At 40.8% G+C, this 20,661-nt stretch overlaps 1 protein-coding gene across 1 annotated transcript in view; it reads right to left on the reverse strand.

The window, feature by feature from the left end:
• ILDR2 (immunoglobulin like domain containing receptor 2) overlaps positions 1–20,661 on the reverse strand; it is a 55,800-nt gene that overhangs the window by 30,647 nt on the left and 4,492 nt on the right. Inside the window, exons 2-3 of the mRNA XM_063105902.1 lie at positions 8,224–8,556; positions 7,167–7,286 (exon numbers count right to left, since the gene is read on the reverse strand). Coding sequence (XP_062961972.1) covers positions 7,167–7,286; positions 8,224–8,556 — 453 coding nt within the window. The remainder of the gene's footprint in view (positions 1–7,166; positions 7,287–8,223; positions 8,557–20,661) is intronic.

A 20,661-nucleotide genomic window follows, 5' to 3' on the forward strand; every position in this document is an offset into this window, starting at 1 on the left:
GCAGGCACAGTATTGTGAGTAGCTTGATTTAACAACAACAAAAAAATCCATGCCCACCTGATCTTTCACCGCTTGTCTAATATATGCTGTATTACCAGGTAAGTCACAGGAGGAGAGGCAAGGAAAATAGTAGCATGACAGGAAAAGGAAGGTAAGTCGGTGGCATTACATTCATGGGGAAGAATCAATCCCAAATTAGCGCCTACTCACAAGGACCTGCTGGGAGCATACCTTTTTCTGGTCTGTTGGATTAGCACTGCATTTGGCCCATAAAGAAGCAGAAACTAATAACTTCCACAAAACATTAACAGAGTTTATTTTTGCCTGTCTGGCACTCTTTTCTTCTTCATTTGGAAACAACTACCTGGTTTTCCTTTAGGAAGCTACTCCTTTTCCCTTCCTGTGGTTCAGTTGGGGCTGGTGGTGTACTACATTCCTCCCACAACACACACGCCATTTCCAACAACAGGACTTTTGCTGAAACTATGGAGAAAGAGGCACTGATGGTAGGTGCTAAAGACCAGAGAAGCCTGGACCTCCCGCGGGCCACTTTGCTCCATGTGGAAAGAGCCTGCCTGAAGATGAAGCTAGCACAGAGGAGTGCAGAGCCAGGAGAAAAGGAGACAGAGATTCTGTAACACATAATCTGAACACCAGGACTCAATGCCTGAAGCTAGGAGTAGCCCTGGACTTATCCAATACCTAAGCCAAAAAGTTCCCCTAAGCTAGTTTGAGCCTCTGTCCCTTGCGATCAAAAGAGTTCTGAGAAATACAACAGTTAGCTCTGGATAGTGAGATTTTAGAAGATATTTTCTTCTTTTGTACTTTTCTGTTTGGTTTGTAGTTTTCATAAGAAGCATGTATCATTTGTTCTGAAACGGAAACAATATTAAAACAAAACAGTAATATTTGAAGCATCACCCTCTCTAGAGAATTAATTCTGCAATATCTGGATCTCTTAAATAAAGCTAAAATCATAGAAAGGACTCTGAAAAACCACCTCATTTATCCCAATATCCTAGCCAAGAACTCCTGTTCCATGTTAAAAGATCATCAGAGAAGGAGTTTCTATAATTTTCCTCAACCACCCATAATTTCCAAAACTTGTTATTTACCATTAGGAATGTCTTCCTTAGCTTGAATCTAAACACCCCTTGGCTCATGTCATCTTATTCTATTCTGGGTCTAGAGGCAGGAGTGTTCATCTAGCCACATTTCCACCAGGGCCCTTTCCCCCTTTTTCTAATTAAAGGCCCTTAAAAAATAAGCTACCACATGAGACATCAGAAAGAAGGGGTCAGGTCCTCACATTGTGCATAGAAAGAAGAACAAGGTGAGCTGCTTTTAGATTTTAAAATAATAACTTCTTTGCTTGAGCTTTCCTGAAATGGTGAAGTCCTTTTCCTGCCAGCTGGAGCTGCCCTAGAGAACTTTATTCCTATCCAAACAGTGGCATGGTTCCAGGTTATAAACAGCCTGTCCTTGCCACTGATCCCAGACCAATGTCTAATCTCAGGGTGGCAGATTTCTGGACACTCCCACCTTCTGTGACTATGTGCTGGTATGGCCCTATGATCCCAAACATCTGTCTAAATATTTCTAAGGTACCTGTCACTGTCATCTCAAGACACTCAAAACACTGTGTGCATTTCCAACTTGAGAGTGACTTTATCTTCTGAATCATCAAAAAGACATTAAAGGGTATTTGGTATAGTTTTCATGTTTAATGTTGAATCAGTAGTTGTCCTCCCATTTCTGTGGATCACATGTCTTTGGATATTTCTGAAACCTCTGAAGGAAGCATCCACAGTGATTTGTGGATGGTTTAGACGTATGGGGTGGAAAGAGGGATGAGTCATGCTCAGTGGGGAGATATGCAATCTAGACTACAACAACTATGCCTTTGAAGTGAGGGCCTAGGTCAATGGTTGTCAGCAGTTTCACTGAGAAATAAAGTGAAATACTGAAGCAAACCTAGGGCAAGTAAAAATCATGATCCACGGCCTAAAGCAGCAACCACATTTTTTTTTAAACATAGTTTATAGCTTCTTAATAAAGACAGGTTTTGTGGTGTTGTGAAGGAGATCAGGTTAGGAATCAAAACACTTAGGTTTGGTCATTAACATTGTTTTGTTTTGTTTTGTTTTGTTTCCTTTCTACTTGGGATAAGTCAAAACCTAGACATTAATTTCTTCATTTGGAAAACTAGGAAAATAATGCCTGCCTTCGCACCTTACAAGATTATTACAGAAAAATTTTGTGAACTACAATTTATTATCAGTGTACATTAATGTTCGTGGTAGATGAAGTAATGGCATCACTTTGGTGGACATTTACTGCTTTTTCGGCATTCCACACCTATTCTTCTTTTTTTTGTAATGGTATCCTAATTTACTTTGGGGAATTCTCCATATCATGATGGACTAGCCACTAAGAGCCCCTGATCACCCAAGGCTAAGCGGTGGACCACTAACCAAACTGAGCCAATTGGACTCTCTTCTGAGACTTTCATTCTTGTCTGGGAAAATGCAAGAACAGAAGAAAACAAAAGTTAATTTTTTCTGGCTTTGGAGCCCTAAAGATGTTGTCCACTAATTTCTGCTACATAGAACTTGGAGTATCTCTGGCAGGGCAGAGACTGTGCTATGTTCAAACCATTTTTGTTTTCTTCCTAGGCACATACAAAATGACAGAAGTGATCCATGTCATTACCAGATCTGGCCCCTAAAAAGTCCCACATGACTTTCCTCACTCTGCGCAGCTGGGAGCAAAGGTCTCCAACATGGCAGAGCCAAACAATGGGCAAGTCTAGACCCCCACACCACCAGGTGAAAGAGAGCTACCCAGGTGAGCCTCCCGACCCACATCTGACTTTGATAAATGACATAATACACTTTTAGCGTAGTAAGTCACTGAGATTTGGGGGTTGTTTGTACGGAAGCTAACAAGTGTTACCTTCATATACTGTCCTTTTCTGAGACTCATTCTCCAGGCTTCCTTTCAATTTTGATATCCTTCCAATGAATTCCTTTTCTGTTTAAGTTAGCCAGAGCCCATTTCTGTTGCTCTCAACCATAGTCCCTGATAGATCTATCCCTGATAATAATTTAAATAAGCAGATAAGGCATTATGACCAATGAGATTAAACCACATTATGTCACTTGACACTGTAATGCTGATTGTGTTGACACTTTACAAGTCAACAAATATATACTACTCAGCATTGACTAACACTTAAGAGGCACAAGGTAAGCATAAGTCACAGATTCTGCTCATTTGTCATTTAAAAAACATTCACTGAAGCTTCTTTATTCTAGACACTCTGCTAAGCACTGCAGATAATAAGATAAATGGGAGGAGCTCACAGTCCAGTGCCATTAAGAAGCTCCCAATTTTGTAGGGGAAACCAAGACAAGTACACACGCAGTGCCGATGTTATCCCTCACAAGAAGTGAAACTAGAACATAAGACCAGTGGGTTCTGTCCTTGGCCTTCTTAACTTTATATAATCTTCCTGGGTGACTCATCTACTCTTTCATGGTTCTGACTATCACTCATGATTCTTAAGTCTTTTGATCTCTAATCCTCACTTCTCTACTGAGTGCCAGACCTATATTTCTAATTGTCAGCAAGACATCTCCACCTTGGTGTCCAACAGACACCTTATATTCAATGTGTCCCAAATCAAACTCATTCTCCTGCCTCCCCAACCTGTTTTCCCACCTGTGTCCTCTCAGTTGATGGGAGAGCAGTCTACTCAGCTGGCTAGAAATCACGCTGTCCTCTTTTGACTCACTCTTCTCTCATTGTCTTTTAGACATTAGTCATCAAGATCCATTGCTTCCATCTCAGAAATGTTTCTGCATTGTCTCTTCTCAACTGCCTCCTCTGGTTCAGAATCTACCCCTTCACCCATGCTGCTGCAGCAGCCCCATAGGTGACCCCTCTGCTCTGGCTTTTCTCTCTCTGATGTGTCACCCACCCTCATGCTAATTATTGTTTTAACCCTGAGAGCTAATCTCGTTCCTCTGTTAGCGTTTCTTCCCTGGCTCCCTCCCCTAAGTCTTCAGGATGCAGTCTAACCTTCCCAGTCTTACATGTAAGACGCTTTACAATCTTGTCCCATAAGCTTTTCCACCCTTACCTCTGTGAGTATCATGAGGAAACTAAATGCTTCTTAACTTTGCCTCTTATTTATCTCTTTAACTTAAATTTCCTTACTAATTCATCATCTCAAATTCCAAACAGTTTTCTGCTCTCCATTTTGTGATCATCTCCAAGAAGAGCTAAGGTAGTCAACTCTTTCAAGCCACCCTCAATAATTTCTTTTCTTCACTCTGGTGGGGTTAGTCAGATTAGCCCTGACCTACTGCAAAAGACCACAGTTTATTCCTTCTGCCTTCCTTGTGAATGAGCATCAGCCTCTATGTTCCTGTAACCAATCTGCAACCCTGTTTATCTCTGTCATGAGGACTGAACACCTGGGAGGTCATTTTCTAATTCATCAAGTTAGTCACATCACTTATGTTCATCTACTTTTTAATCTAAAAATTTTTGAATCTTAGTAAAGCTCAAAAGTAACTTAGTTGAGTATCTTTTCCTATGCTTAAGTGCTTGATATAGTAACTCTGATAAGACATTTTCCACCCTCTTAAATACTTCCAGGGACATAGAACTCACTACTCCTGAGAACACTTATTCCATCTTTAGATGTCTCCAGTTGTTAACAGTTCTTCCTCTACACTGATATAGACTGCCTCCCCCGTAACTTCCAATCCTGGTTCAGTTTTACCTAGGCAGGCAGAATTTGTTTCCAATACCTCTTCTACACAATTACACTTCAAATATTTAGAAACACTTTCCATTCTCCCTATCCCAAATCCTCTTTCACTAGACCAAATCCTCCAACTGTTTCTCATATAAAATTCAATGACTGAACCAGGGGCTTGTGGATGCTGTAATTAGCAAAGTGTGGACCCCAGTTATCTTCCCTCTGAGGTCTTCATCTTCTTGGGGGTGGACCTTAGAAATCAGGTTGCTCCCCTGGTCTGACATAACAACAATACCTAACAAATAGGCCTGCCGGATATAACAACCAAACAATTAGAAGTTTTTAAACTGTGGCAGTATATTGAAAAATTTTATAAGGGGGTGTCAAGGCAAAGAAGACTCATAATATTGCTTTTGGAAAGTAAATACAGTACTTTGTGCACCCAGAAAATGTTCATAGATTTCAAATTAACCTCTTTAAATAAGTAACATAACTAGTGTTGCCCTTAAAAGTTGCCATGACAAATTGATCATGCTTCGAACATTTCTAACTAATGTGTGATATAGCTAATTAGGTGCTCTTCTTCCCCAAGAACCCTAGCATGTATCTGTTTATCTCATAGATATGCTGCTTCTACTGTGAGGAGTTTTGATTTGCAGCCTCCCCAGTTTTCCTTTATGATACTTTTCAGAGTAAAACTGATTTCTGTTCTTCATGTTTCTTCCCATCATTGGTGACCATTGTCATCTGAGCTTTCCTTTCACCCACCTCTCAAGTGCTGACCCCTTTTTGTCCTGAGGGTAGCATCTTCACCCAAATTGCTTTGTATGTTTGAGTCAGAGGAATGCCCTTTATACACTTCAGCACATGCTCAGATGACAAAGCTCTCACTCTATTCATTTCCCCACAGTTGCAAAACAACTAGAACCAAATTATTTAAAGTGGTTTTTACCTGGCCTCCTTTCCTGCACAAGCAATTACTTCTGTGCAAATGGCTGCCCCAGCCAAATAACTGTGTTCACAATTAGCTAATTGCAGGCTCAATGAGCCACTTGTTCCTTCAGACTTGGCTATCAGAGTTGTGTGATTAAGCAAAAATCTATCTTTTTATTCCCTTCTGATTTACAGGGTCACAGCAGATCCCAAATCTGATCTCCCTGTGCTCTTGTACAATATCAATATAAATAAGCTTTTTACTTCTTTATTTCCTTTTGAATATGTCATATTTCCTTTCTTTTACAAGTCACAGCAGTTATACTTTATATACTGGACTCAAGGATTATGTTTGAATCAAGTCGGCCTCCTAATAAGATAGACCATTATCACCTTAGTCCAATTTGTAAAATATGACTCCAAGGCATCACAATGGTTGTTTTGCCAAAGTTGCACGATCATGTTAAAGACTAAAAGCCCTAAATAGCAAACGCCACTTTTTCCCCAGGGATTTTCTCACAGGGGGTAAAAATCAACCTTCAACCTCATTTGCCCTTGTATATTCCCCCAAATTGCTGTCACCTGGTTTCTTGGAAGCTACAAAAATGTAATTTCTTTTGAAAAATGGCTTCAAGTATATATCCTGAACTACCTTTTCTCCTACAATTGTTGCAGTGTCTTTTCTTAATTTCTGTGTTTTATTCTAATTTTATTGTTCAACCAACACATGTAGAGTATAAAATATATGCTCAATTTTCAGTTTCATACAAGAAAGTCAGCACCCACTGACATTCCTGCAAATCTACGAAAGAGGAAAAGTAGCCAAAAGTAATGAGTTTTCATTTATGAAGAAATTAATATTAATAAGGATTAGCTATACTTGCTTTGAGAACTTGGACACTTTTAGGTTTCAAGAAATTGCTTCCAGTTAAACACTAGCACATCTTCCAAACAGCTCTTTCCACTGGGCACCTTCTACCACTAAACTCTCCAGTGTACAGCCGTCTTTCCTTATGATTGTCTAAGTGGAGGTAATTGAGTGGGAAAAGATTCCTGCTGTCTCTGGAGATCCTGACACACGAGTGAATTCTTATCTCTCAGTAGTCTCTACCCTGCTTCAAAGCCCTCTGGCATTTTCCTCAACAATTAGCATATAAAAGGACAAGTAAAGAATAACTGAAGAGAGAAATAAGGGTTAAAGGTGAAAGTGGAAAGGAGTGGGAAAAAACTAAGAAAGCAGAAGAAACATTCAGGACAACGCTTAAAAAGGGGGTCACAGCCTTCAAGAAATAGACATAATAAATGCAGCTGCTGCTTATAAAGAGCATATTCTAAAACAGGCTCATCTGTGCACAAAAGATAAAAACTGTATGCAACCTGCTGATACACACAGGGAGGAGAGGCAAGAAGGACACCATGCAAGCAGACGAAGATGAAAACGCTGCCTACAGTTTTCACTTACCCAACACCAGCAGTTCCACTGAGTCCTCATTTTTGCCCTCCAGGTCATCAGGAGTAGTGATAATGCAGTAATAGAGTCCACTGTCTCCCCACATGAGTTTTCCAATTTGAAGATCTGCATCTATTATGACACACACACACACACACACAAAAAAAAAAAAAAAAAAAAAAAAAACGGAAGAAGGAAAAAGGATCCAGTCCTAAAACGCTGTCCTCTGAAAGAAAAACATTGAACAGTGGGGGGTTGGGGAGGACAGACCCCTTCTGGAGTGTCTGCAGTGTTCTATTTCTTTACTTGGATGGTGGCTGAAAGATGTTTGCTTTATTTAAAACAAACAAACAAAACAATAACAAAAACTATCATCCCTCATGTGAGAGAATTAAAGCACAGCCAGAAACCAGTCTAGTTCTTGTTCAGTTTTAGGAGTAGAAGATGGCTTTGACCAGATAAATTACACAATTATTCTGGACTCCTGGAAATAAGCTGACTTCACAGGAGTTCCTCAAAATTTGAATAATGAAATAGGTTATATCAGACTCTTGGGTCCTCTTTTCCAAAGCTTTAGGGAACAGGAGAAAGAGTAGAAGTAATACAAATCTACCTGGGGCTATAGGCATGGCATCTACCTGGCTCTGTAACTTGTATTCATATATCCCTTCTCCCAGCAGAGGAACTTCTCAGGAAAATCTGCTTTCCACATTTAGGAAAGGGCCATGAGGCTGATGTCAAGGTATAGGAGGTTTGACTGAAGAAGTTCTTCAACTAGAACCCACTTCAATCCAGTTCTGAAAACAAGCTCCTCAGACTCTAGGTCAGGCTCTGAAAAGACTGTTTCCAAAGCTCATCTCTGTGTGTTCTCTAGATAAAAACAATATCCGTTTTTCCTCCCCTCACCATCCCATCAAAGCAATTTTGTAGGTCTCTTGATGCTCCCATCTCCTATAAAATGACAGCCTTGAGAAGCTGAAAGGGTGAAAGGCTGACCTCCCCATGTGTCTGGGAAGAATGGAACTAACCTCCCTCCCATTCCCTAGAATCAAAACAGGGTCATCATTACCATGAACAATCGTGATCTCTCTGCCCCTGTAGAAATCTCCCAGGGTGACAGTTGAGCCCTGTTTTGAAGCTACTACTCGAACCGTCCTCCTGCTGTCTAAACAATCCAAGTAGGGGTCCCATTCCAGGTTTCTCTTGCTGAGAGATTGGGCCCGGGGAGAGGACATGCCCAAGGATTCCCCCATGCGATCCTGGCAGTAGGACTTAAACTTCCACTGCACGACAGCAGGCTGATGAGAGGACGTGGAGAAGTGGCAGCGAAGCACAGTAGGCTGGAAGAGCATGGCCACCTTCTTCTTGTCAGGTACTGTGACCTGAAGGCCTTCCACCACGGCTGCAAAACAGAATGAACGTGTCTAAGTGGCATCCATATTCTGATCTCACCTCCTACCATGCCTTTCCACCTCACTTCCCCAGCCGTTCCTTCCCCGTTTTTGCCATTACAATTAGAGATATCAATAGCCATCTGGTTGCATTATCCAGAAAGCTGCCCTCATTCCCTATATCCAACCAGTCACTAACTCATGTAAACTTGGTCTCTTAACATCTTTAATATTTCTTCCCTCTTCTTTAACCCCACTACATCATTTTTGTTTAGATTCTCTTCATTTCTTGCTTATAATATTACAATAATCTCTTGTCTCGTCTCCCTGCCTTCAGTCTGTCAATATCCAGCACATTCTCCTTGCTATAGTTCAGGTAATCTTTCTAATCTGTTATGGCTCTTTCTTAAAAACCTTCACTCATCCTCCATGGGCTTCAGGATGAAACTCAAGGCACCTGGGAAGGTGCTCTGTCATCTAGCTCCTCTTACCTCCTCAACCTCACCACTTGAAGCATCTCTACTTGAGCACTGAGCTCCAAGAATATCAAACAACTAACAGTTTCCCTAAGTGGGACATGCTATCTCGTACCTCTAGGTTTTTGCACATGATGTCCCCTATTTCTGGAATGCTTTTTCCTTATGTCTTTCCTTGGGAAAATCTTCTCCATCTTTTGAAACCCAGTTCAAAGGCTCCTTGTAAAGCCTTCTCTGAACAACCAATCAGTTCGTCACTTCCTCCTCTGTGCCATCAGTACACCCAGTATTCTCTTCTAGACATTTATTATAAGTTTACAGGTATTTATTTTCATGCCTGTCACCATTGTCAGACTTGTCAGGTAAGGAATGTGTCTCATCTTGCTGCCCTAGCTTGTGAAGCCCATAGGTACTCAACAAATACTTGATAAATAACGACAATGAAGGCAGGAAGCATGACTTCAGGAGGAAGTGACTTTCCCTTCCAGCTGGTGACCAAGCAAAGGGGGCAGAGATGAAGGGGGAAAGAAGTCTTTGAGAGAAACGGAGGATTTCAGATGAAAAGCAGTAGACTAAGTTCAAAAGCTTTGAAGGGTAATCAAAAAAGGGGGGGGGAGTCTAAAAAGCAGATGAGGAGTTTAAGTAGTAAAAATATCCAACATGAGGCTTGGTGACCAAGGAAGTGAGGGATATTTCAGTGAATGAGAGGGGAGTGTCTGAGAGGCAAAGGGCCTATATGAGTTCAATGGTAAGATCTAGAAATTCCAAGTAAAGAAAACATAACTTTCTTGGTTAAATGGGAAAGTCAAGACTTTCTAGCTTATTATCTAAGGTTAGAAGTAGAAATAGAATTGCGATGAGAGGCAGAAAAAGGAATACGAAAACATGATAAAGAGGTTCTAAACTGAATACAGGAACCTGCCAAGGCAGTTTCAGGTAGCTTGGGGAGACAGTTTCAACCTAGAACCACAGCGTAGACTTCGGACATGTAAGAACTGACTTCTTTCCCTGGGATACTTCCTGTCCTTTATTAGTGCCAATGTTCACAATGACATCCTGTAATGCAAACTAACTTTCACAGCTCAAACATACATTTATTTATGAATATGCCTCTTTACTGACACATCCTTGACAAGAGCAAGATACCATATTTGTATTCATGTCTTCTGATATCCAGACCAATGAAAAACTAGGTTCCAATTCCTGTTAGGAGAAAAAGGGTTCTGCACTCTGTGGAATTTGGAAGTGAATGCAGCAGTGTGTTTGAGATTTATCAAATCTCAGAGTGTTTTGGACCTATCACATGCTCAATAACTACTTATGGAAAAGATGAAGAAATAGATGAGCAAATGAATGACAATGTGGGAATTTCTAGCACTGTGCAGAGGAAACTGGTTAAATGAGTCATAGACAGCATGGCGTAGTAAAATAGTGTTGGCATCAAGTAGGCAGGGCTTTGAATGTCATCTGGTCATATACGAGGGATCTTCAAAAAGTTCATGGAAAGATTCATACTATCTTTTATTTTTAATTCTATTTTTCCATGAACTTTTTGAAGTTTACTAGTGGTGAGGCCTTAATGAAGTTTCTTAAACAACCTGAGACTCATTTTCCTCACTTATAAAATGAGCATCATAATGTTGACTCCCAGGGGCATTAACACGTGTTATCTCATTGGGTACCTTCCAAGAACGGACTCAGTAGAAGAGCACCATGACAGGTAAAGAGCAGATCTCAAATACTAATCTTCCCTCACTTTTCCTGCCTTTCCCTCACCTACCATTCTGAATCCTGATGACCATCCACCACCAGCTTTGATTACATCCAGATTATGTACATCAACCCCATCAAGGGGCAAATAATTCCATCTGGAAGTTCACTGAAGAACGACAGTTCCCACACTTCCCTTCACCACCTCCAGATGTTGATATGGCTAATTCCATTCTCCCTGCCTCATGCAGCTGAATTAGGAAAATAAACTTCTTTACAGTTTTTATTTAAATTCTATTGCATTAATTTTTTAACTTGGTAATTCTTTTTCAAATCCTTATTTGCACCTTAATTTTTCAGGTAACAAAAATGGGACAGAGATGTAAAGTAAATTCAGTTAGCAAGGGTTGAGGCTGGATAACCAATCACAGGCACTGTTCCCAGTACAATGCTGTGTGCTTGACCACACCGTTCTCTGTTCTGCTACCTATTCAGGCTGTACTTGGGACATCACAATTCCTAGCCCTTCTATGATAAATAAAACCAGCAAAGGAGACAGGTGCTATACAAAAGTGCTGTGGGGTTTCTTTTTTATTTGGATTTTTTTTTCAGGGAGAGAATTAAGTTATGAACTTAATTAATTATGAACTCAGAGTTTTGTTCATTAGATAATTACAAAGAATAACCACTTTCCCGGCTCTGTTCTCTGTTAAAGAGAGTAGCCACTTGACCAAGCCATTATACCAATTATCAATTATTAATAGAGGTTAGTCAATTCTCAGCTTCTTCCATGATATACACATAAACTCATGCTCCAAAGAATAAGGAATACACTGTCAGAAACATCCCTTTTCATAACATGGATTTTGGAGACAGTCCTAAATTACCTCTTCCTAGCTACATGACTTCAGGCACATTACTCAACTCTTATGAATTTGTGTTTCCTCATGGGTACAAACAGAATAACAGTAACTACCTTATGGAGTTGTTGGAGGGTTAAATGAGATTTTATACTCATAAAGTATTATATACTCAAAAAGTATTTATACTCATAAAGTACTATAAACCTGGTATATAGTAAGCACTCAATAAATGTAACTGCTGCTGTTGTTGCTGTGGCTGTCAAAAATATTCTGTTGACTTTTGTGACACTACAAACCTAGAGCTGGGTGAGCACAGATATCAAGGTGTAAGATACTAAGTATATACAGGGCAGAATGGGCAGAAACTGCACAAGAATGCTAGAATATGTCATTAGGAATTCAACAGTGACAGTGCCTGGGTGTGCTCATCACTGCACATCACTTGTGACCTTCTGGAAGTCAAGTGGAGAGTAACCCTGTGTGTGTGTGCACACATGCATAGGCATGTATACAGGGGCAGGTATGGTGGGGATCCTGAGACTCTAAGCTAAGGATAGATCTGGACAGCTGGAGAGGACAGGCCTAAGAATTCCAAGTAAATGTCAGTTTATTGGATCTTTGAGGAAAATAAGAGTGACGAGTTAGGATAAAGCTAAAAATGCCAATCTCTGCTTCAACTCTATAGGTTTCAAACTGTAAGATGAATGCCACCCAATTCCCAAACCTGCCTCAAGCAAGCTTATCAGGAACCACATTCCCACTGGAGGGTGGGTCTAGAATTTCTCTTCTGGCCATAGCCCTGGACCCTGGGTGGAAGCTTAGGTTCCCTCTGCTCACTGAGCAGCATGTCTTTCTTTCAACCTGTGTCTGCCTTATACTGATACTGTTTCCACCTTAGTGTCTTGATTTGCAATCCAGTCGTTCCACTGGATTCAGGGCAAGAATGAAGCCTTGCCCTGAACTCTAGCCTGCTTGCTTGGGGCTCTAACATCATCCCCTTCTCCTGAGGGTTGGATATTATTTCCGATACCCTTCATGCATGGCTTATCCAAATCTGAATCTGTAATGCTGCTATCCACCCAACTTCAAAAGTTACCTCTCATGGGACCCAAACTCCTACCCACAGATCAGGCCCCTCAGAGATGGTAGCTAACTGGGGTGGAGACCAGGACTGTCAGTCCCTCACTGACACTAATGGTTGACCTGGAGACATTCTCCCTCTGACTCCCATTCACACAAGATCTGACTGGGGCTAGGACAGTATAATGAGCTGGGGTCCTACTTCTTAGGGTTTTTGTTTTGTTTTTCTATTTTACTATTTGTCAGATGCCAAAAACCTAGTGTTTCTTATGCTGGAGCCTATATAGGCTAATAAGAATATACAACTATAATTTGAAATGCCATATAAGTAAATTAATACTTCTCAGCTCCTTTGTAGTTTTAAGCAGTCATTTGATCTCACAAATCTTATTCACTGTCATGGTTTCAACTACCAGTTATGTCTCAGACCCTCAACTCCTCTAAGTCTCATCTGCGTGTTTAACAAACACTTCGAATTAAAGATGTCTAAGACTCATTCATCATCTCTTCTCCCACCCAATTCTTGCTTATAAACCCGTCCTTCCTCCATCCCTAGCTCATTTACCAGTATACCACCTGTCCTATTGCCCCAAACAGAAATTTTAGCTTTAATGATTTCGTCTGTGACCCTAAACATATTCGGCTGATGACTGCTGTGGATTAATTGAATTGTTTCCCCCAAAGTCCATATATTAGAAGCATCATTCCCACTGTAACTGTTGAGGGTAGGAAATTCTATTATGGTAATTGAAAGGTGGGGTCTTGAAGAGGTGATTAAGTAGATGGTTTAATGGCAATGTTGGGTGTGGTTCTGAGGACTTTAAAAGGAGAGCACGTGAGAATCTCTCTCTCTCTCTGCTCTGCTATTTTCTGCCATATGAGACCCCTGCGTTGTGGTAAAGCCACCACCAAACAAGACCTTCAAGAGATGTGTTCCCTGGACTTTGGACTCCCCAGCCTCTGAAACTGTAAGCAATAAATATTGTTTCTTTATAAATTATTCAGTTTCAACTATTTTGTTATAAGCAACAGAAATGGACTAATATAACCACTAAATCTAAATATCTCTCAAATCCGATTCTCTTCTATTCCCACTGTCACTCCCTTAAATTAGGTTTCCATTCCTGCTACTAGATAATAGTTGTAAAATGCTTTCTATGTGTCAGAGATTGTGCTAAGCACTTTTCATATAGCATCTTAACAAGTTCTCTCAAAAATCCTATAAAGTAGGCATTATTATTACACTCATTTTACATGTAAAGAAACTGATGCTCAGAGAATGTACATACCCTGCTAACATCTCTGGGTTAGCAGGTGACAATCAGGTCACTGATACAGGTTCTCATTATCATCTGGGTTTTAGAATAGTCTCCTATGTGGTCTCCTTACTTCCAGCCCAATCTACTCTCCACATTTTTTGAGAGTGGTCTTTTTAAAACACATATCCAATCATGTCAGTTCCCTACTTTAAGGTTTCCATTGATTCCCTATCCCCACCAGGATAAAATTCAAATGCCTTGAAATGGCCTATAAGGCCTTCTCTGTGACTTGGCCCCAAGCATGCTCCAGCCATACTACAATATTTTCCATAGTTTGATTATAAGTATGTTATTCCCTCTACCTGGGGAAATATTAGGGCGTGTAACTGAAGACATTTCTGGGAGTCAGACAGAGAAGCACTAAGAGTGGGTCATGCACACACGAACAGGCATGGGCTGGCATAGTGGGAAGGTTGGGACTCTGAGTCCAGGAACTGGTAACATCATATGGAACTTGAGTTTCAAAGCTCTTATAAAGAAATGTATAGAGGTGCAGAAAGAATCTGTGCTTCATCCTATAAACTAAAGCACGTATTCCAGAAAATTGGAGAGAAGCAGCTTAGGGAAGAGAGCAAAAGAGTAAAAAAAGTGAAATTAGGTAAGAGATTATATTATATAGAACACACCTGTAAAAATTAGACCTCTTAAATAAAGATAAAATAAAAATAAAAATAAAGGATTCCTGACTGAAAGGAGCACTGGATGGAATACTGAAGATCATTACTGTTTTCTACATTTGCAGAGGAGGGAGTAATCATTTCTAGAAAAGCAGACTATTCTCTCAATATTTTTTGTGCCCTGATTGCCAGGAAATCTGCCCTTGACTATCTAATTTTAATTCAATCAAAAACATATTTTAAAACACTATGCTAAGTCCTGGCAAAACAGATTTAAAAAACCAGTCTCTGATCTTGGGATATTCAATATAAACTTGGTTTCTAACAATAAGATCCCTGAAGCCAGGGACCAGGATTTGGTTGACTTTGGATCCCTAATATAAGTAAAGGCATAGAATATAGCTGAAGCTCAAAAAATGTGGAATAAATCAATGAATGGATGGACAATTGAACCTGCAAGTCTGAGGGGCCTTTCTTAGCAGGTAGGTCCCAGTTCAAAGAATGGGTTCTGGCCAATAACTAGAAAAGCTGCCTAAAGGTAGAGTGACGAGTGGCAGCTCAGAGCAGCAGCCCCCATCTCAGCTAGTCACCAGGGGTAGGTACCTAGTCACCAGGTGCTATCGTTTAAACGTCCCCTCCAAAACTCAATTTGAAATTTATTTGCCATTGTGGCAGTATTGAGAGGTGGCGCTGTTAAGACATGATTAGGTTACAAAGGCTACACCCCAGTGAATAGATTAATGTCGTTATGGCAAGAATGGGTTCACTATCACAAAAGTGGGCTATTATAAAAGCAAGTTTGGCCCTCTCTTGCTCTCCCTCTAAAGCATACTCCTTTGCCCTCTTGTCTTCCACCATGGGATGACGCAGCAAGAAGGCCCTCACCAAATGCGGGCCCCTTGAGTTTGGACTTCCCAGCCTCCAGAACTGTAAGAAATGAGTCTCTGTTCTTTATAAATTATCCAGTTTGTGGTATTCTGTTATAGCAGCATGAAGCAGACTAAGACACCAGGCTAGGGAAGATCTGCTCCAAGTAGAGACAATGTCTCTCTGCATGTGGCAAAATAAGGTCCTGCCCCAATTCTTATGTAAAGAAAAGGATTCTATATATGACAAACTGTGTTCTTGTGAGAATAACAAAAGCACACTTTAAAGCAATGCTATTCTTATTTTTAGCACTTTCATTTTTTTCAAAGCAAGTTCCTTTTCCCTACTAGTTGTAAGCTATTCCTGCCAGCATCATTGTGAGGCAGATCTATAAGCACAACCCCATTTTAGAGAAACAAAGATTGCTGCTAAAGGTCATGGAAAATTATCATCATTAGAGACAGTCATCTTTAGAAATTTTGTACAAAGCTTACCCATCTCTTAACTCTTTAAGTCCCTAAAGGAGGATTTAACTTCAGAATTGCCCATTCCACGTTATAGCTTGGCCTTCAGACTCCTGAGGTTTTTCTTCATTCACTATGACAATACAAATCTTTCTTTTCCTGCCTTCAAGTTAGGTTTTCCTGAAGAAATTCATCTTTTCTTTTCACATTTTTAACATGTTGTCCCAATTTCCTAAGATACTTTTTAAAGACTAGTTGGCAGTTTTTCTAAGTATAGAAGATAAATAGAGGTGTTCAAATATCTCATCTACGTTTGGTGCATAGTCCAGACAAGGAAAGAAAACTTGTCCATCCCTTAGCAGCATTATCAGGATAGCAGCAAAGCATTTTTGGAAATGATCACCTACAGGCAAAAGGCTTAAAGACAAAGAAAATGCACCTTGAATCTTTTTTTTTTCTTCCAGAAATAGGAACCATTCATCTTCTTGATACACTTGGCTTAAAAAATAAAATGAGAAGGCTTTACCAGGAATAGTAGACATTACCTTGGTATCTGCCTATTTTCTGAGCCTTGTTCTCCAGCTTTCCCATTGATTCTATGAGTTAATCAACTTCCTTCCAATAAATTCCTTTCTTACTTAAATTGGCCAGAATCAGTTTCTCTTGTTTGCTACCATGGTACTTGATCGCTTGATCCACTTTAGGGTTAGGGTGACCAGATATTCCATTTTGAGATTTAAAAAAAATTATAGCATTCTTGTATGTTTTTCCCCCAAGAGTCCCAAAAGGCAGCAATATGTCCCCCTTTCCGACAGGGCTATGGTAAATGCCAGTGCTGCACTTGCCCAAGTGGGCTTTGCTCACAGCCTAGTTATTATTTGCTGCCAATAACTCCAGTGCTTGTGCACACAGCACTTGCCATTCTTTAAGCATATTTTCTGTGTCCAACTGTGCCATGCTTTCCTATTCTCTGCTGGATAAAAGCCAGAAACATAGCTTCTTTATCTGATTTGTCTCATCTTCCACAGATCTGAAATGAACTCATGGGTGATGTCTAGCTGGCTTACATGCTGTTCCAATAGGACCAAAGTGGTGCTAAAGGAAGTCAGTATTTACCCTGCAGTGTTGAGGTATTTTGGAAACTCTTGGTTCATTCGGGTGGGTCAGATTTCTGTGATGGACCAGCCATTTGGATAGAATAAACTCTAAAAGAGCTCTTGTCAAACTTTAGCAATTTGTTGTCTGTGTTTCCTGTCTATATCTCTCTCCTGAGCCTGAGACCCAAGTACTTAACTTCACTCTCCTCAAACTCATCCCTCTGTAGATGGAGACACTAACCATTTCACTCTTCCTTTTAGTGATAGAACTTCCCAGGTTTTAATTTGGCCAGCCAAGCCAGCCAAGTACAGTCCTAGCCTCTCTTGCAGATAAGTGTGGGCATGTCACTAAGTTCAGGACAAAGGGATGTGAGAAGAAGAGATGTGTGCAACTTCTGGGTCACCTCTCTAAAGACAAGATGCTGGCCCTGGAACTCTACTATCCTTGCTCCTCCTAGCTGAGAAATAGCTGTGACTAGAGCATTCTTGGGATCCACATGTTAGAAATGGTAGACTTATCTCCACAGATCTGGATTGTTACAGGAGAGAGAAATAAATTATTTTGTGTGAGTTATTATATTTTAGGGTCTCTTAGTTATAGCAGCTTAGGTTATACTTTAACTAATATAATGAAAAAAAAAAAGAAAGAAGAAAGGAAGGAAGGTTGGTTCATCTCCCTCCCTTAACATGTTTCTCCTTTGGGTTAGTTCATGTCCATGAATGGTATCCCTAGCAACCCCAAGCCAGAAACCTGGAGGCACTTTGATATTCCTTACCCTTCAACTTTCATATCCAACCAAGCCAGTCCTACTTCCTCCATTTCTGGCCACTTGGTCATCTTCTCTCATCCCCATTATACTGTATGAGTTCAGGATCTCACTGCATCTTGCCTCACTTTCTGCAAGGGCCTCCTAGTTGGTTTCTGCTGCAAGTCATGCCCACATCTAAGCTACTCTCCAAACTGAGGTCCAAATGATATTTCTAAAACACATATCTGATCATGGCACTCTCTTGATCTCACTTTAAAGACTCTCTCTCGCCTTCAGGAGCACAGTCTCCTTTCAGATGAGGCCACTCCCTTCCATTCCTTCTACAGCCCTAAATGCTCCAACCATACTAAAGTATTTGTAGATTTCAGAAAACATCATGTCCTCCCTTTATTCTTGGCCTTTACACATGCTGTTCCCTATGCAAATTTCCTTTCCCCCATCCTACTCTTCCGCCACCTCCTACTCATCCTTCAGGACTTGGGCAGCCATCACTGCCTCTGGAAGCTTCTTCCTGCTCTTACTGCAGTCAGAGTACCCCAGGGAATCACATCACATATTCTAAGAATTCCCTATTTAGTCATCTCTCCTCCATTAATAACAAGCCCCCTTCTGCAGACTATTAAAGACTCTGCTACCTAGTAGGTACTCTTGTTGAATGATTCAACCCAGTTTATAGATTGTATTATTTGTTACCAATTATTTGTTTACTTCCTACCCTTGCATTGGTCCCTGTAGGCAGAGTATACTTACTGCTCCATAGACTACGGGCTTAGCCACATGACTTGCTTCAGTCAATGGAATGTGGGCAGATATGACATAAGACATGTCTAATCAGCAGCTTTAAAGGCATAAGACATGTCTAAGCAGCACTTGTGTAGTTTGACTCTGTGCCTTCTCCTTGCCCCCCATGTGTGTTTTCCCTCCACCATGAGAACAACGTGCTGAGGAGTGGCTACTCCCTCACCTGGGTCTTGGAGTAAGAAGACAATTGGAACTCAGCCAAGTCCACCAAGCCTAGCCAATCCACAGCTACCTACAGCTGACTGCATCTCTCATGTAACATGAGCAAGAACTAACTGTATGTTGTTGTGAGCTATCGAGATTTGGGGGCCGTTTGTTGCAGCATCAAAATGCTGACTAATATACCTAGTTTGGGTTCATAATAAGTATTGAGCACCTACTATGTGCCAAACATTGTGCTAGGAGTTTTACATAATTTCAATTATCACAACAACCCTGTAAGGTAGGTTAGCTTTCCATTTTCAGCCCAAATAAAATAAAACAAAATATTAAGCTAGCATTCAAATCCAGGTCAGTTTGAGTTTAACCCCCTCCCCCACTGCCTCTGAGTCTGCCTCCTGATGAACCAAGGACATGGAAGAAGTGATGATACAGGGTCTTAGCTGAATGTGAGCCCTACTTCTAACTCAGCGCCGCTTCCTGTAGGGCTCCAGACGCTGAAGGAGAACAGAGGAAGCAGCATGTTCTTCTGAGTTCTTCGCTGTTTCTTGGCCCATAAAGAACTCTAGACATCCAAAATGCCTTCTTTCATTTTCAGAGAGCCAAAAACTATCTGGAGGACCAAGATATTCAAGCATGCATATGTCACAGCTACATCCTGTGTGGTTCCTGGGTGCACAGCACCAGCCCCTCAGCCCAGATGGGCTCTGACATGCCAGCAGTATCTGCTCTGTCACCGGGGCACATGCCCTGCTCTCCTGGGCCCTGCTGGAGAACTCCTCATTCATTCCTTTTCCATATGTCTTGGGATTTAATCAGGAAAAACTAACTGTCATTCTTTCTCACTTTTTTTGCAGTATTTCCCTGAGTTCTAAGAACTCTGAGCCTCAATATCCAATGTCTCATAATAGATACCATGTATGTCCACCTAAATTAGGAGTTCTAGTTTGATCCACCTTAACCAGAAAAGACTGTTTCCCTTGGATTCAGACAAATGAAACAACTGAGGCAGTGACACTATGTCTTATTCTTCTGCTCAATATGACATGGAGTTGAACAAGTCACTTATTTCCTTGATCTTCCTATTTATAGGTTAGGTAGTACCAGCTTTACCTGCTTAGAAAGATCAAATGGAATAATGTATACAAAAGTCATTTAACACATGGAAAAGCATTATAGCATGGAAATAAGCAAGAACAGCAACAATAACCACATCATTTCTTTCTTTATGTTCCTGATTGTGGAAAGGAGGCGTAAGAGCTAGAATACTAGTTGGAAGGAGTGAAGAGGTAAGTGGGTCCTGGAACAAAAATTTGAGACTGTAAGGACCATTATGGGTCCATATTGACTAGGGTAGGAATAACCTCATCTGGTCCAAAGTATTTGCCTCGCTTTACCAATCCCCAATTTAACTGCATTTACTGTTCAGAATGGACCCCACCCTGCCCACCAAGCACTGGACACCACTCCATTTGTTCTTCTGAAAATCCTAACAAGAACTCTCCCTGCCCAGCTGATGTTTTTCATTCCAATCATTAATGGTCTGGGAAAGGCTGAAGAAAATCGAGACTCCCTGATGGCTCTTTGCTGGGTGAATTATAAAGGGAAGAATGGGTCTGTCCTCTTTAGCTGTGATTTCCAACTCATTAAAATTAAATGGAGAAAAGTTCAAAACCAGAGGATCTCAGAGCTGAAAGTAACCTTAGAAATCACCTCATTCAACAGCTATGAAACCAAGATCCAAGCCTGCCCATGATTATACATTATTTATGGAGGAGCTGGGACTAGAACCCAACCCTCAACTCCCAGGCCAGGGTTCTTTCCACTAACCAAGTCCTGGTACTAACCTTACTAAGACTGTACTAAGCTCTAAGTACTTGCACTGAGACTATT

Source organism: Cynocephalus volans, chromosome 8 (assembly GCF_027409185.1).
Source record: "Cynocephalus volans isolate mCynVol1 chromosome 8, mCynVol1.pri, whole genome shotgun sequence".
NCBI lineage: Eukaryota > Metazoa > Chordata > Mammalia > Dermoptera > Cynocephalidae > Cynocephalus > Cynocephalus volans.